At 41.9% G+C, this 17,653-nt stretch overlaps 1 protein-coding gene across 1 annotated transcript in view; it reads left to right on the top strand.

Annotated features, from left to right (window-relative positions):
• Positions 1-487: 487 nt before the first annotated feature.
• LOC116051188 (collagen alpha-3(VI) chain-like) overlaps positions 488-17,653 on the top strand; it is a 61,010-nt gene continuing 43,844 nt past the window's right edge. Inside the window, exons 1-8 of the mRNA XM_036006190.1 lie at positions 488-630; positions 4,194-4,298; positions 5,261-5,848; positions 6,629-7,186; positions 7,535-8,155; positions 8,436-8,996; positions 10,018-10,569; positions 10,968-11,543. Coding sequence (XP_035862083.1) covers positions 4,223-4,298; positions 5,261-5,848; positions 6,629-7,186; positions 7,535-8,155; positions 8,436-8,996; positions 10,018-10,569; positions 10,968-11,543 — 3,532 coding nt within the window. The 5' untranslated portion in view covers positions 488-630; positions 4,194-4,222. The remainder of the gene's footprint in view (positions 631-4,193; positions 4,299-5,260; positions 5,849-6,628; positions 7,187-7,534; positions 8,156-8,435; positions 8,997-10,017; positions 10,570-10,967; positions 11,544-17,653) is intronic.

Here is a 17,653-nt window from a genome sequence, read left to right as displayed (position 1 = left end):
GTGAATACATTGGCAGCTTATAGTAGTAAATGTACAGTGTAGGTTTCAGTTTGTCTCTGAAAGCCCCAACATAAAGGGAATAGATTGGAGTTAGATCTGATCTGAAATTAAGACAAAGGGCAAAGATCTTCAGCTCTAATTGGAGTCGTAAACATTCGACAGAGGAACTATTTCCTAATTATGAGGACACAAACTGACCCAACAGGAAAATACATAAAAAGAAACCGACACAGACTGGAAAGCAACATCTCCTAAGTTTGTCTCCTTGTCTTTAATCGTGCAAATGATACCAACGTGACTCATTGACCTGTGCTATTAGCCCTTTCTTTCTGTATTTCATTACATGTTTAATCCAGGAAAAAAAGAAAACTCAGGCTCGTCCCCAGGCCAGAAATAGGCCACATCTTTTGTGTTACAAGCCAATTCGGATTCACACACACACAAATTAAAAAAGGTCTCCTTTTTCTTCTGCAGAATGTGGTGGGAGGTGGAGGGAGGAGTCTCGGCGGCTCGGTCCTACCCCTCCTCTTCCTCCTCCTCTTCTTCATCCTCCAGAAAACGAGCCTGCAGCTACATGACTGTGGGACTCCTGTGTTTGGGTGCAGAGGGAGCGCATGCCACAGCAGATCTGTAAGTAACTTTGAACATTTCTTTTCACTTACGTGTGCAGTGATGGAAATGTAACAGCAATGTGGATTTTATAAGTTTGATCTGTAAACGTAAAGGGGTGATGTTTAAGGGCTGCTCCGATGTGAAAGAAAATCATAATCCCAATTACTTTGGTCAATATTGAAATCAGGATTATTTAACAATTCCTCGTTGACTCTTGGGAAGATGTTGCATGAATTGAAGTTAAAAAATCAGTGAAACATTAAACAAATCAACAGTGAAAACACGTGGAACTGTGAAACTTCCCTTCATTCTTTCCTGTTTGAACTTCTTTTCTTCATTCTTCATCCAGAAGACAAGACGGAATAAGAGTTTACTTGCAAGACGTCTGTCTGTCTGTCTGTGTCTGTGTCTGTGTGTGTGTGTGTGTGTGTGTGTGTGTGTGTGTGTGTGTTTGCCAGATTGGATATCTAGAGTAGAAAATGTGGAAAGTAGCTGAACTTTCTGGAGGCTCCTAAGAAGCTTTGTGCTCGGGAGAGACATGTATGATGGGCTTATGGTGTTGTCATTTATCCATTTGTTTATTTGGTTTATGGTATGTTGTCTATTGTGTTACTATTTTGTTGTATGGTCTGGAATATTGTAGTTACTGTGTCATGTTGCAAGTTGTATGTTTTGTGTGTTAAAAAAATAAAAGTTGTTAATCAGGTGGCCGGGTTGGATCAGTGGGTAGAGCCAGGCGCACATATACTGAGAGGTTTACGACCTGTGACGATTTCCTGCATGTCTCCCCCCTCTTTGGGCTTCTCCGCCTCCAATTTTGACAGGACAGCCAGGTGAGAAAGGAAAAGCAGAGAGAGACATGCAGGAAATCGTCACAGGTCAGATTTGAACCCTGGACCTCTGCATCAAGGCATAAACCTCTTAATATATGTGCGCCTGCTCTACCCACTGAGCCAACCCGGCCACATGATTAACAAGTTTTACACACACACATACACACACACACACACACACACACACACACACACACAAAAATAGTCTAAAAAAAATATAAATAAACACCAGAATAATCATTTGAATGAGTAAAGTAACTAATAACTAGCTGGAGCTTTTCAAAGTGATTCAAATCTACACTGTAAAAAAATAAAAAAAATTCCGGCCAAAACCATATCAATCTTAAATTGCTTGGGATGATTCAAAGTGGGCCCTTAGAAAGAAAAATGATATTCACAGTAGGATATTATGGTGGAGGATTCTTTTTTTTTATTTTTCTGATTCTGTATTGATGTGTTGGAATTTTGAGGACATCAATTTGGATGTAAAGCTGTTTTAATATCAACACAAAACCTGAGAAAATGAAATAACATAAAAAACATTACCCTCCTTTTTTAGTTGTCTTATTTTTAAATGTCCCATATTATTCTCATGTGGAGGTTCATTCTTGTATTTTGGATTTCTACTAGAAGATGTTTACATGCTTAGGGTTCAACAGTAAGGGTTTCCCGATGGCCCGGGGCAAGTTAAACGCCAGTTGGGGACAGTAAATATAACAACCTACCGGCCCGTTTGGGCATTATCGTATCATAATCATTTGACTTGAATGTGCCCTTGGCCAATCAAGAATTTAGTTGCCACTTGATGCTTTCAACATGTTTTTTGACATATTTTTTTTGACTAGATTTTTGATGTTTTTTTTATGGAAAAAACCCCGTAACTTATTTTGACGGGGTTTTAGTTTTTCTTTACTTTTTTTCCCGACGTCTTTCCGTGGAGTTTTGTTTACAGGGGCCAGTAAAAATTCACTTCGGGCAAGTAGAATTTTTTTTTTTACTTGCCCGTTGAACCCTGATGCTTTAATGTTCCTAAAACACTTATTTAGGGCCCGAGCGCCGACAGCGGCAAAGCCCCTATTGAAACTGAAGGAATTCTTCTTTTTTTCCCGGCAAATGAATCGCCTTTTTGAGGGGCTTAACATACTCAAAAACTCACCAAAATGGGCGGTCGCATCAAGCCTGGTGAACATTTACGTATTTTAAGGGTGTCGGGAATAAGCGCACAAAAATGGCTCGCTAGCGCCCCCTACAAAATTTTAAATTTTTTAAAAACATAAACATACTGTAGAGGCTCAATTTGTTGACTAACGAAACATGGTACACATTTGTAGGATGTCAAGACGTACAAAAAAGCTCATTGGAGCCATACCCTAAACCCAACAGGAAGTCCGCCATTTTGAATTGAAAGTTCGAAATTTTGGCCATTTCCACATGTCGTACTTTAACGAACTCCTCTTAGAGATTTCATCCGATCGACTTCAAATTTGGTCTGTGCCATCTTAAGACTTAGAGATGAAAAGTTATTAAAAGAAAAACATTTCGTCATAGGGCATGGCCGTGGCGGGGTGGCCATTTTTTGCGTTTCGCCAACGAAACAGGAAGTGGGTGTAACTTGAGTGTACATTTCCCAATGAGCTCAACAATGTTTTCAGGATTTATAAGAGTTCAACCCTTACGACATCTAGAGACAGATATTTACTCAAAGTCATAGCGCCCCCTAGTGGCAACAGGAAGTAAGCCTAAAAGTCAAGGTGCTATACTTTAGAAATTTCATCCGATCAACTTCAAATTTGGTGTTTGCTATCTCAAGACCTCATCAATGAAAAGTTAGTAAAATCAAGACTTTTTGTCAAACGGTGTTGGTGTGGCGTGGCGGCCATTTTGCACGTTTAGCGATGAACAAGAAAGCTGTTGTAAATCGACTGTACATTTTCCAATCTGGACGAAATTTGAGATTGACAAGAGTCCAGGCCTGAGGACATCTACAGGCCAATATTGACTTTTGGTCATAGCGCCCCCTGATGGCAACAGGAAATCAGCCTTAAATGAGAAACATCATCCGATTTACATGACACTTATAATATGTAGTCTACAAGTGATATTGAGCCGGCCCCTATACTCTAGCCACGCCCATGTACTCAGGCCACCCGCCCTTTTCAGAACTTGTGAACCGTTTAAGGTAGAGTCTTGTGAGAGGTATCATTGAACTCAGCAGAGAGTTCACTTTTAATTGGTGACAGTTTCCCCCGCCCCATAGGCTTAAACCACGCCCCCTTTAATAACTAATGACCTATTTCTTGTACACTATTATGTGAGGTATCATTGAACTCAGAGAGTTCCGTTTTCATCGGTCATGGTTTAGCCCGCCCCTTATGCTTTAGCCACGCCCCCTTTCACAGCTAATGAACTGTATGACATAGAGTCTTGTGTGAGGTATCATTGAACTCAGCAGAGAGTTCCCTTTTCATTGGTGACGATTTGCAGTGTTTGAGTGCCGCACAAATACACATTCGCAAGGAGTGGCATCCGCCATTGACCCCCACACGCAAGGAGGTGCGAGGGCCCGTCCAACGCTGCTTGCAGCTTTAATTTTTTTTAATTTCTTCTCATAGTGTCTGTCTGAATATACCTGTAGTCTCTGTCTGTCTGAAACGCTCCGTTCTAGCGCCTGTCTCTTTAAGATCCTCTTCCGAAATAACTCCAAGACAATGAAGTTCTGCACTAACTCCTGTTCTATCTGTGTTGTAGGAAGGGAGAAACTCACAAGCCGACCCAGCATGATGGGAAGAACCAGTTTTGTCTTCAGCCTCATTGTAGCAGCATTGTTCTCTGGATTCGCTGCTCAGAAAATAGGTGGGAAGTTGTGTTTGTTTGTAAATGAGCCGTCAACCACAGTATATGTTTGGGATTCATGGTTTACTTTTGAAAGAACCTTGGGACAATAAAGTACATTGACGGGTTCGAGATTTCAGACTATGAATGAGTAGAAAACAGAAGTAAATATATGTAGAATTTTAAAAAGTACAGTAACTTCCATTGTGTACATCACAACCGGTGATTTTGGAGCTATGCAATGCTATCCATTGAACAATCATCCATTAGTTTATCACAATTTGTTTGTTTACATGCACATAATATTCCAGTTTTTGCTCTTATTCTGAAAAAGACAATATTCCTATAAATTGTTTACATGGCTAATGAAAGAGAATAGTCCTGTTTACATGCAGCCGTGTAGAACAGGATTTCCAGTGGTGGAGGGCTTGTTGGAGTGTGTGAACACAGCATCCCTCTTTCATTCCTTCAACCAGCTTCTAGAAAAGGTCAGCTCATATCCAAAAACCTGTTGATATCCAAGTCTTTGATAATGTTAAAAAGCAGCAGGGTTTGTCCTTCTTTTCTCTTGGCCGAGCATCTCTGCCACATCCCTGCAAACTGTCGGCTGGTTGGGTTTGTGTACAGTAACCATAGCAATGCACAGAGCTGACCGTACGCCGTAAGCAGACAAGAGCCGGTAAACTCTCACAAATTGCAGTAAAAACCCTGATTGAAATGCAGATTCTGAATGTGCTGTACACATCTCTAAAGAATGCTTCTAAAACCAGAATAATACTGTCACATCACACGTCTTAATCGGAAAAAGGCCTTATTTTCTGTTTTCCAAACAGAATATGCTGTTTACATGACCTGTATCAAATTCGGAATATGCTTCTAAACATACTCACTGTGACATTGTTAGCTCTAATTTTACACAGACTTTTCCCAGAACACCCTATTTTTGCGCGTGCTATGCTGACCTTGTTCTCCCCCCTCTCCAGATTGTGAAAACGCCACCGTGGCCGACATCGTCTTCCTAGTTGATGGCTCCTCCAGCATCAGCCCTGAAAACTTTCAGGAGGTCCGGTCTTTTCTCCGCAGCTTCATCGAAGCCCTCGACATCGGCCCCAACAAAGTTCATATCGGCTTGGCTCAGTACAGTGATGAACCTCGACAGGAGTTCCTGCTGATGGATCACTCTGACAGGAAGTCTCTGCTGGCCGCCGTGGAAAAAATTCAACTCCTAGGAGGAGGCACTGAAACAGGCAAAGCCATCGACTTCCTCCAGAAGCAGTACTTCACCAAAGAGGCGGGAAGCCGACTTGGCCAACGGGTGCCTCAGATCGCTATAGTTATCACGGATGGGCAGTCGACTGATGAGGTGAAGGAACCCGCCCAGAAGCTTAGGCAAGACGGAGTCATTGTGTTTGGCATCGGAGTGGGAGAAGCCAACCAGAAGCAGCTTGAGTCCATCGCCAACTGGCCTCCAGATCGCTTCCTTCACTCATTAGATAGCTATCAGGCTCTGCAGGGGCTGATGGAAAAGCTGCTGGAAACTGTTTGTGTCTCTGTGGTAGCTCAAAAGGAAGGTAAGGCTAAGGATTGGAGGAAAAATTGTATAGTTGCATAGTTGTTAATTTCACAATAATGGAAACTATCAAAGAAAAAAAATTAGCCAGAGTCTATGTTTTTCTGTGGCTGCTTATATGGTTTGGATCTATGAAGTTGAGAATCTTAACCAGGGATTCATTTATTGATTGATTATCCCACCCTGGCTCTAACCCTTATGGTCTACTTTACATTTGGTTTACTACTCTTACAATCTGCAGTCCACTTTGGTAGCCATTTTGTAAAAAAGTTCAACTTGATTACTGTCATTTCCATTAAAGGTTTTGAAGAACGCATGAAAAAATGTGCATGGGTAGGTGTAGTTAAGGTGTCAGTTTCTACACAGTCTTGTTCAAACTTATACTAAGACAAAAGTGTACCTGTTCCAAATGGCCCACTCAAAGCCTGCCATCATAGAAAGGGGCGAGACATGGCGAAGTTTACAAATGGCAAATGGGTATTAACGGTGTAGGACTTGCTACACATGAGAAAAGTAGTGGTGTTAAGCCTGAAAAAATAGAGTTTGGCACCATATTGTTTGTACAGTCAGCTTTTTCTTGTCAAAACCTGAAAATATAAACGTTAGTATGCATCTTTTTGGGGTTGAATGGTCAGTTAGGCTGAATTATTTGACCCCTCCTCAAATATGACAAACTAGCTATAACTTTGAGAGGTGGTTGCGAGGAGCCAGACAATATTGACTTGACTGTATTAAACTGTAACAGAATGTAATAATGTTTTGTTTTTTCTTCTTCTTGCAGCTTTGGCAGAAAGGTTTGCAGATATTTTCTTCCTGGTGGACAGCGGCATAGTTCAAGGACAGTTCGTATCTTTTACGAACGACCTTTTGAAATTAATCGATCAAATTAACGCCGGAGCGTCCACCTACCGTGTCGGTGTGGCACAGTACGGTCAAGATACCCAGGTTGAATTCCTTCTCAATGCTCATCAAACTAGACAGCAACTCCAGTCTGCTGTCAGTGGTTTCCGCCTGCGCCCACAACCCAACCAACCACATAACCTGGGTAGGGCTCTGCAGATGGCCAACACTCGCTTTTTTACCAGCGAGGCGGGGGGCCGTGCACACCTAGGCGCCCGACAGTTCCTGGTCGTTGTGAGTGGAAGAGACTCAGATGATCCCGTGTATAAGGATGCTCAAATGATCAAATCAGCAGGGGTTACTGTTGTTGGGATGAGTGCAGGTGCAAGTATTGATGCCTTACAACGTTTTGTCAGTTCTGGGTACGCATTTGACTCTCCCAAAGTACTTATTTTGAAGGATTCCATCTTGACTGAGAAAAAGGACGACATTACTGAAGGTGAGAATCGTCACTCCTTTGGGCACTCAGCCACCTAACCGTCGTTGTAATTCTTGTTGCTAGTGTCTGCAAGTGGACATTGTACGGCTGCTTTACAGGCAGTGAGGAACAAATAAGAATGACTGAGTTCATTTTTGGAAAAAAAAAGTAATTGAATGCTGTTATGAGTGTTAAATGTAAAGTAGATTTTAAACAAATCACCTTTAAATTATTTGATGCCATTCTTTTAACCTAGCCGCCTTTTAGGATCACAAATCACCAAACTATAAATAATTTCATCTTCAAATATATATTTGAATGGTTAAGTAGCCGACGGCTTAAGTTAACTTATCACACTCCTTTTCACAGATTGCAAAGGAGCCAATATTGCAGACATTGTGTTCATTGTTGATGAGTCGGGAAGCATTGGAACCGAAAACTTTAAGCTGATGCGCACTTTCCTGCACTCGATTGTGAGCAGCCTGGATGTAAGACCGAATAAAGTCCAAGTGGGCATCGTTTCGTACAACGAGGAGTCCAAAGCACAGGTCTACCTCAACACATTCGATAACAGGGAGGAAATCCTCCAGTTCATCAAGATCCTGCCTTACAGTGAAGGTGGAACGAACACTGGAGCTGCCCTAAACTTCGCTCGGACCAATATCTTCATTGAGGAAAAAGGTAGCAGGAAAAGTAAGGGTGTCCAGCAGGTGGCGGTGGTGATCACCGACGGTGAATCTCAGGACAGAGTGCATGAAGCAGCAATCAGTCTCCGTCGGGCTGATGTCACCGTATACTCTGTAGGAATCGAAAATGCCAACATGGAAGAACTGAGGGACATGGCGTCTCACCCCATTGATAGGCATGTTTTTAATGTCAACAGTTTCACCGAGCTGAAGGCCCTGAAGAACAGCCTGCAGAAAGTCATTTGCGAAAACATCATTGACCAAGCCGTCAAAGTCACTACAAGGGAATCCAAGGCCAAAAAAGGTTTGAACCACTGTTTTTTCATAGTCTTCTTTCGTTACGTGAATATTGACAAGTTCCATAGACACAAAATAATCAACATTTAAATATTGTATTAGTATTTATGATGAGAATGGGATGGGTGGAACAAAAAGTAATTTTGATCCAACCTAAGAATAGGTTTTTGTTCCCAGAATGACCAGTCAAAGCCAGACCATTTCCTATGTTTGAATGTTCATTTCTAGCCCTCTTCTCTTTGACTATGTGAAAAGAACTAACTCATGCAGTTGCTTTTCCTCTCCAGCATGTGTAAAAAAGGATGAAGCAGACATCTTCTTTCTGATGGACGACTCAGGAAGCATTGGGAACCGAGACTTCGAAGATATGCAGAACTTTATCTTGAGGTTTCTTGGTACCTTCAATATTGGGCCAGATCATGTCCGTGTCGGCCTTGTGAAATACGCTGATGATCCAAGTTTGGAATTTGACCTGACAGCCTCCTCAAATGTGGATAACCTGAAGAAATCAGTGGAGAATATTACACATGAAGGAGGTGGTACGGAGACAGGAAAAGCCCTAAAATCCATGGGCCCACACTTTAGGAGAGCGATGGAAACTCGTGGTCACAAAGTCCCGGAGTACCTGATTGTCATCACAGATGGGGAATCCACTGATAAAGTCAAGGCTCCAGCAGAAGAACTGAGGCTGCAGGGTGTCATCATCTTTGCCATCGGGGTGAAAGAGTCAAACGAAGCTGAGCTACTAGATATTGCAGGCGACTCCAAGAGGACTATCCAGGTCAATAATTTTGATGCCTTGAAATCCATCAACAATGACATCATCACAGACATCTGTACTGAAGACGGTAAGTAAAGGTTAACTACACTGGACTTTAAAATACATATGGCGTTTTTCCACTACACGGTACCTGCTCGACTCAGCTCGACTCTACTCTCCTTTTTTGGTTTTCCATTATGATAAAAAGTCCCTGGTACCTGCCAACAGGTACTTTATTTAGTATCACCTCCGTCCAGGTTCCAAGCGAGCTGAGGCGATACCAAAAGGTGACGTGAAAACCTGGAGACTACTAATTGGTCAGAGAGAATCATCACTAATCGCTGCATCATCATTGCTAGCGAGATGGGGGTGTCCTGAACAAACCTGACATTTTTAAATAGTTTAGCCAGCGGTGTTTTTTTTGTTGCCTCCAGCTTCTTTTGAAACTAAATGTGTCTTCTGGCAAACAGGCACATGCCGAGAATCAAAAACAACACACCTTCCACGTTCTGTGTGTGTGTCGCGTACTAAATCTGCAATGGAAAAAGGAGGACAGGGTGCCGCGGTCACGCCAAGTAGAGCTGGTATTAGCAGTGGGTAAGCGCCAATAGTTAGCAAAAAGGAGAGGGAAGGGAGGGAAGTGAAACCAGATCTTCTGGGTTTTTTGCCAGAAAAAAATAAATGACAATGACATTGATAATATTACAAAATACTAAAAATACAGCCTTGAAACAGCCTTGCAACCTTAGTCAACAGTTTTTAAACAATTGCTTACGTTGAAACATTTACGACTCACCTCAATTCAAGCTGCTCTGGGCAAATTCATGTCCACTAATGATTCTTCATAAGCTATGCCATCCAGTATAATCATCCTTGACTAGAGAAATTGGGTGAATGTCACCTTAGCTAGGTCCTTCAGTTATTTGTGCACTAATTCGGGCATGGGGGTCATTTTAGAAGTGTTCTTTTAAGCAAAGCCTTCCAAAGGTACCAATTTTAGTTTCATTGTTTGCAATCAATCTCAGTGATACCCAACGACTGGGCCCTAAGGGAAGAAGAGGGGGAAAACAGGAACACCACGTTAATATTTCTCTGTTCTGTGTCCACAGCTTGCAGAGATATACAGGGCGACATATGTTTCTTAGCTGACGGCTCTGAGAGCATCTCTAAGAGTGACTTCATAAAAATGAAAGAATTCATGAAAGCTGTCATCAGCAAGTCCGCCATCGAGCAGAATAAGGTGCACGTCGGTCTCATGCAGTTCAGCACTGACAACAGGCTGGAGTTTCCCCTCACCCGCTACTACAGCAGAGAGGAAATTCTGAAAGCCATCGATAATATGAAGCAGCTGGATCAAGGCACGCTCACAGGAAAGGCCCTTACTGAGGTGTCACAGTATTTCGATAAAACCAATGGAGGGCGTCCTGACATCAGTCAGAGGCTGATCGTGATAACAGATGGCGAGGCCAAAGACGAGGTCATAGGCCCCGCTGATGCTCTGAGGAAAAAGGGAGTGGTAGTCTACGCCATTGGAGTGGTGGACGCCAACACCACCCAGCTGGGTGAGATCGCCGGCTCCCTAGACAGGGTGTATTCTGAGAAAAACTTTGATGCGCTGAAGGACTTGGAGAGCCAGGTGGCTTTGGAGCTGTGCCGGAAAGGTGAGAGCAGTTTCCCCAAAAATACTTTAGAGTAACCAGTGTACACGTTTGTAAAAGCGTTGAGCTATTAGCTTAATCTCTCAAGTGTTCCAGTCTGCTTTAAAGGACTCTGCACTTTAAATAAGCATGAAAATGATTTTCAACAACATATGCATGTATGACACCCATTATCTCCATGATTTACATATATCTTTATTATTAAGAATGAACAGGTTAAATAGAAATGTAAAAAGAGCTTTTGTGCTTTTAACAGTTAGCATTGAAGCTAATTATTGATCAGCAACCCCTGTGCAAAGAAACTCTAACTTTTGTTTTGACAGCAATCAAGTGTATTTCCTGAAATATTTAAACAATCTTTTAAGTTACTGACTTTATGCTTTCTTTTTTCTTTCAACCAGATTGTACAATAAATAATGCTGATGTCATTTTCCTGGTGGACAGCTCCAAAAGCATTGATGATACAGAGTATGGAAGCATGCGGATCTTTATGGAGTCAATAGTGAAACAAACCACAGTTGGCAAGGACATGACTCGTTTTGGGCTAATTTCCTACTCCAATCAACCCCAGTCTCATTTTTCTTTGCATGACTATGACTCCAAACGAAAAGTCCTTGCAGCATTACCAAAGCAGAAGCCAACAGAAGGAGACACCCACACGGGCGAGGCCTTGCAATTCTCGTTGCAGTACTTTAACGCTGCACATGGTGGCCGTAAAGCATTTAATGTTCCGCAGATTCTCATGGTGATCACAGACGGGGCTGCCACCAACCCTTACATCTTAAAAGAGCACTCCGATGCACTGCGAGACAACGGGATCATCGTCATCAGTGTCGGAGTGAAAGAAGCAAACATTGATCAGCTGGAGACTATGGCTGGTGGCGACAAATCCAAAGTTTTCTTTGTGGACAATTTTAAGGCTCTAGAAACTCTTTACGAAACTATGTCTTCTGCCTTCTGCAAATCTACAAAGCCAGGTAAGAGTAATGGCACACAGACTTGCAGCTTTTGCTCTATACTTTATCAACACATTCTTACTCCCAGCACATCAAAAACTGACGCTTGGTCAGGGGCCTTTGGCGTACAAACTGAAGTAAGTAATCCCATCTGTGGTGATACTTGATGCTCTGGTTACCCCTTTTGCTGAACACACCTGGTCAAGCTAATCAGGCATGCCAGATAATCTGCGGACCACAGGAGGCACATATAGTGCGTTCCATTTAAATCGGAAGTCGGAGCTGGGAATGATGTCACACAGGAGTGGAGCGCGTTCCATTCATACAAGTCGGATTTCACTGTGGGGTTGCACTTTTCAGGTTAGCCATTGTTAGGGACCGTTCGATATTAATGGGATGGACCACCGGAGTATAGGGGAGGGTCATGTCTTTTTATTCTTTGTTGAGGGGAGGGTCACCCAACATTTTTCAGTCTGGGGGGGGGGGTACCCAACTTTTGTATTAATGAAAACAGCAAAATTTCAAAGTGGCTTGTTTGGTGCATATTTTTTCATGTAGCTCTTAGTCTCGGCCCTCCTTCGCTACCAGATGGGTCTGACCCATGAGTTTGCTGGGGGGCAGGGGGACTGACCCCTGGTGGCTGAAATAGATAATTGCATTGTTTAAAAAACGAGTAGAATAATTACATCTGGCATGACCAGATATTCTATAAATATCTTAAATAACACAAAACAACTAAATGGTCGTAGGTAATACATCAGATTTCATATACTGCTTTAGTAAAAAAAATATTTCCTGGCGGACGATGGGAGCAGCCGGACGTAAAAAACGAAAATTACTGTTGCACTAGTCCGGACATCTTGCCGTGCCAACCTTGCAGTAAAGGTTTCCTAAATGCCATGTATTTATGTATGTATTTATTCCACTTTGTTTAAACGGCGAAGTGGAGAGGCCTCGTTCACCTGTTTGGAGCTGGCTGGTGAATGTGACGCTAGTATAGGCCTTGCTGGATACACCATGTCATTTACCTTTTTGTGGATCTACTGATCGCTGTAGATTTCCTTTTTTTCCATGTCATTGGATTACGGCAAAATACGGATCTTTTTTCTCAACGTTTTATGCTGTGACTGCGCTTCATTTCTGCGTTTGGAGAGGCATCTCAACAGACTGTAGGTCGAACACTGATTGTTCACTGTTACATTTTAGTTGAATTTAAGGGTCGGCGCATTCCTCCACCGTCTGTCTATTGCGTTCCAAGACAGCCGTGCCGCGTTTGGATTTCATGAGGGCGAATTGTTAAATTGTTACAATGTAATTTAAAATCTGCTTTAAAAATAAACATATATGTTTTGGAATATAATGTTCAGCTTCGGCAGCTTTACCTACGTGCTAAAATATACAATGACTGAGGAAGCCTAGTGACGAGTCCATAGCAAACAGTGTTGGATTTGTTATTTCCCAGTGTCCTTTGGTCTCAATGTTTTATTGTTTTATTTCATGTGAATACTAGTTTACTAGAGGAGTAACTTAGTATTTGAAGTAATACAGTAATGCAGGAAGTGTGCATTTAGTTTCCATGCTTATTGTGTTTCCACAGAAATGTTAGTGAGTAAATCTACTGAAATGGCCACCACACCATAACAGAGGAGTGTGATGTGTAAGATGAGAATGCAGAGGTTAACTTGTGTATGACATGGCTGTAAAAAATGAAATGGCATCTGTACATCTTTGCTAAGCGCAAACTAGCACATAACGTGAGGGTTATGCCTCTTTTTCAAGTTATTTTGGAGGGTCATAGAAAAATTATTACTGGCGAGGGGAGGGTCAAGTCTTTTTAGCCTAAAGGTCCCAAAAATCCTCCGGTGGCTCCTTAAATAAATAGCGAACAGTCCCTTAGCAATACCAGTTGATAACGCATTGGGCTGTTTTTTGTGCATACAAACACTATACATTAGCAACATGTCCACAGATAAAAGTTGGACAGTACTGTGTGTACGACTGATTTAATGATACACAAAAAAGACAGGTGCTATTTAATTGTATATTACTACAGCTTTCACTACTGTGAAAGTAGCCATGTTGGATTTCGAGGTCTGCTTGCTTGGCGTACTGTGAGGGGCTCTGACTTCCCAACTCGGAAATCTGAATTCAGGGGGCATGTTTCCGACTTTGAACTTGGAAAATCTGACTTCCGAGTACAAATAGAACGCACTATCACATCACAGCTACCACTCTCTGAGGCTACATCTACACTACTACGTTTTGGTTTTTAAGCTGTGTTTTAGGCCCAAAAAGATGAAGCGTTTTAGCTCCAGTAGCAGAAATATTCTCCGTGTATACTAGAGTTTAGATTCTCTGCCCGAGTCCGAGCCCGAACTTGACCGATATTTTCCGCCGTTATCCTCGGGCCGGGCCGGGCCCTTGACCAAGCATTTGTGTTTTTTTAATCATTACTTTATTAGCCTAATTCGGTGGGGAGAAAGCTATGTCTCTTCAGTTTCTCCCGTAGCTCTGGGTGTATGTCCTGCACTGACTGTGAAGTAAACGGTGCCACATCATGTCTCCCCCATCTGCAGCACTGTTGTCGGCCAGTGCGTCAGCATGCAGACCGTGGCGAAGGACAGTATTAATTAGGTGATCAAGATAAAAAAAAGTCTCCTATATGGTTCCAGGGCTTTGATTATGTTGCTGCCTTGATCTGTTACCCACACCATTCGGCTGAGGGAGCTTATAGGGTTGAGTTTTATTTTTTACGTTTCTTCATTCGGATCATTTGCGATCCATTCCATTCTGAACAGCGCAGTTTACATGCTACGTTGATGCATTATTCATTAAGATAATTCTAAACAGATTTCTGTCCATAAGTAAAAACAACTCGGAATTGTAGTTGAGAACATCAGTTATAACGGCCCACGTATTAAAAAATGTTTGGGTTTAAATCAGGCTCAGGCTCATAATTACAGTTAATGTTTCGGGCCGGGCCGGGCTTGGACACAACGTGCACGGGCTCGGGTAGGGTTGGGCTTGATTTTTTGGGCCCGATTTAAGCTCTAGCATATACTAACATGCCCAAAAGGCATATCTCTTGGCCATTCACATGTACTGGGCATGCACATGCCGGTGTAAACAGGAAGCAGCATGTATACTCCACCTAAGTGGTGGTAGTTGCTTTTACTATAGGGGAAGAACAGCAATGACGAAAAATAAGATGAGAGTTTTTCTTTTAATAAGTTTGGACCGATGAGGGAGAACTGTTACTAAAAGTAACACATGATTACAAGGTGATGAAAGGCAGCAGAAAACACAGACTTGGAGTCTGTCTGACGTTACTCTGCCATTGAAAATCATGGATGTATAAGTTTGGAAATACAGAAATTACTTTGGAGAAAGAACAACAATGGTAAAAAGTAAGAGCAGGGATTTATTATCTTGGAGCGATGGCGAGGTTGACCTGTTACTGAAATGTACGTAAGCTACCTAACCGATAAGACTGACTGATGTGCGTCCTCGTTTCCAAAGGTCTCCCTTTGTGTCCGTCCAGACTACAAAGAAACCCCACAGTAAAATGGGGAGTTGAGTGTATCGTTTGCTATACAGTTCTAATTCCAAGGCACACTTGTGTATTAGTAATGACTTTCTCTTTTTTTTGCTTTGGCAGCTTGCAAGACTGGTGATTTTGTCTTCCTACTTGATCAGTCTAGCAGCATCAACCAAGACGAACACGATATCATGAAAAACTTCACGACAACATTAGTCGACAGCTTTGAAGTCGGTGAAAAGTTGGTGCACATTGGACTTTGCCAGTTCAGTGACGATCCTAATGATGAGTTTTACCTCAATGAGTACTACAATAAGGAGGATTTGAACAGACAAATTCTTAATGCGGATTACTCAGGTGGAAACACCTACTTAGGGAGAGCCTTGGATCACGTTAAGGAGTACTTTGAGGAGTCGCGGGGCAGCCGTGACCAGGTCCCCAAAAATTTGGTGGTGATCACAGATGGTGATTCTCATGATGACGTGGAGGACGCAGCTGACGTTCTCAGGGATCGGAACATTACGGTATTTACCATCGGCGTTGGAGATGTCCACGACATGCAGCTCCTGCAGATTGCTGGCACCCCAGAGAGGATGTTCACTGTGCGGAACTATGATGTTTTGCACTCTATCAAGCAAAGTGTGGTTGATGTCATGTGCAATGACCCACCCCCACCGCCCACAGACTCCCCATGACCCCCAAAACCCCCCACACCGCTGCCACCCCCGAAAGACTGCACCATTAATATCGCCATAGGATTCGATATTTCTCAAAGGACCGGAGCTCCTGATGAGGTGCTAATCAGCGGCATGTAGTGGAAAGTTTTTATCTGTCATACTGATGTGTGATATTTCTTTCATATATTATCCATTACTGCATGTTTTTTTATATTTTCATGACTTTATATGAATTTACTTTCATACTATACGATATTTACTCTGTTTTCTATATTATATTATAATATATCAGTTATAGGGATCCATTATAAGTGCTCTATTATCTGAAAAGGAAATCATGGTTTCTCCTGCCTCCATAGCACTGAAGTTGCACTGCCCCCTCCATCTCGTGTAGCCGATGTACTTGGCAGTACCTGGCAAAGGGCCAATACCCTGAAGCAACTCAGACTCAGCAGTAAATAAGAAGAATCAGCGAGTGTACAGAATTGCTGAGTCTACAAGAATACAGTCCCTCCCTCTGCATGCTCACCCATAAAAACCCTGAGGTTTCTTTGTCACACTGACACACCTTCTCAGACTGCTTGTCACTCTGTTAAACTGTATCCTTCTAGTTGCAAGAATAATAAAGAAAATAACATGAATAACTCCAGTGTGTCAGACAATCTTGATTTCCAGTTCCATCACTGAACACCAAAGAGATTTTGCACAACAATTAGGTGTCAGAAGCAGTGGTGTAGTCTAATGTATTGTAGTGGATATACTGTACTGTATGTATATCATAGTGGGAGGTCTGGGTGTCCTCCCCCAGGGTTATTTTCAGTGTCAATTACTTCATTTCCTGTATTCTGATACACTTTTATGCACCAATTTGCGGTGGAAATACCTTTATTTAGCCTATGTGAATAAGAAAAACACAGATGAAAATTCAAAATATATCAAAAAAATAATGGAAAGTATGTTGTTGTGTGTCATTGGGCATTTTTAAGTGGGTATATGGAAATCCTGGAGCTTTCTTAGTGGGCATACTGCGTATACCTGTGTATCATGTAGACTACACCACTGGTCAGAAGTGGGATCGGGTGCAAGTCCGTCGGGGATCCAGAGGGTGCAAAGGCTGATCACCTTTCCTCTACCTCCACAAAAAATGGGATTGGAAGACGAGAGGATAAAGGCACCCAACAGTCACTGATCGACGCCACACCGATCTAGACGAAAGGAAATAATCTCCTAAATTCGATTTTTTTCTTTCTGAAAATGTAATTATAAGTCAAAATTATATATAGACAGTTATATACATTAAGTAAATTCTGAATTACAAGATACTATAAGACAAACCAAAAGGTTTAAAACAGTTTTTCTATGATATTGGCCACATGTGTTTTTAATATAGTAGGGAATTTGGGGAATCCATAAGTAAAATGCTTTTGTTCCATATTCATCTGTCATGATGAGAAATTGGATTTCTCGAATGTGAGTCAGTAACTGTGAATTCATGAACCCTGAGTTTACAGGGAACCTCTTATTACTAAAGATGAGAAGTGATTTCTCGCTAATGTCCTAGACGTAACGGCTTTAACCCTTGTGTTGTCTTCCCGTCAACCATGGAGTAGTTGTCTTTCCGGGTCAAAATTGAAAATGAACTTTTTTTGCCGCTTTAGCCGTCGTTTTTGTCCCTTTTTTCGATGCTTTTAACGCTTTTTGAAATGTTTTTCTCAACGCTTCTTTAAATTCATGGTCAATAAACCTAATTTATTTGACATTTTAGCAAAACAGTTTGTTAAAAAAACTGAAATTATGAATTATTTTGACTATGAGTTAAGATCAGAGGATGTTGAGTGGATCACAGACTGTCAAAGTTTAGTCAGGATACTGTTTTGAAACCATTTCAAACATTCTTTTCAAATGCTATACAATTA

This window comes from Sander lucioperca, chromosome 10 (assembly GCF_008315115.2).
Source record: "Sander lucioperca isolate FBNREF2018 chromosome 10, SLUC_FBN_1.2, whole genome shotgun sequence".
Classification (NCBI taxonomy): Eukaryota; Metazoa; Chordata; class Actinopteri; order Perciformes; family Percidae; genus Sander; species Sander lucioperca.
This window is presented reverse-complemented; position numbering and strand designations above follow the sequence as displayed.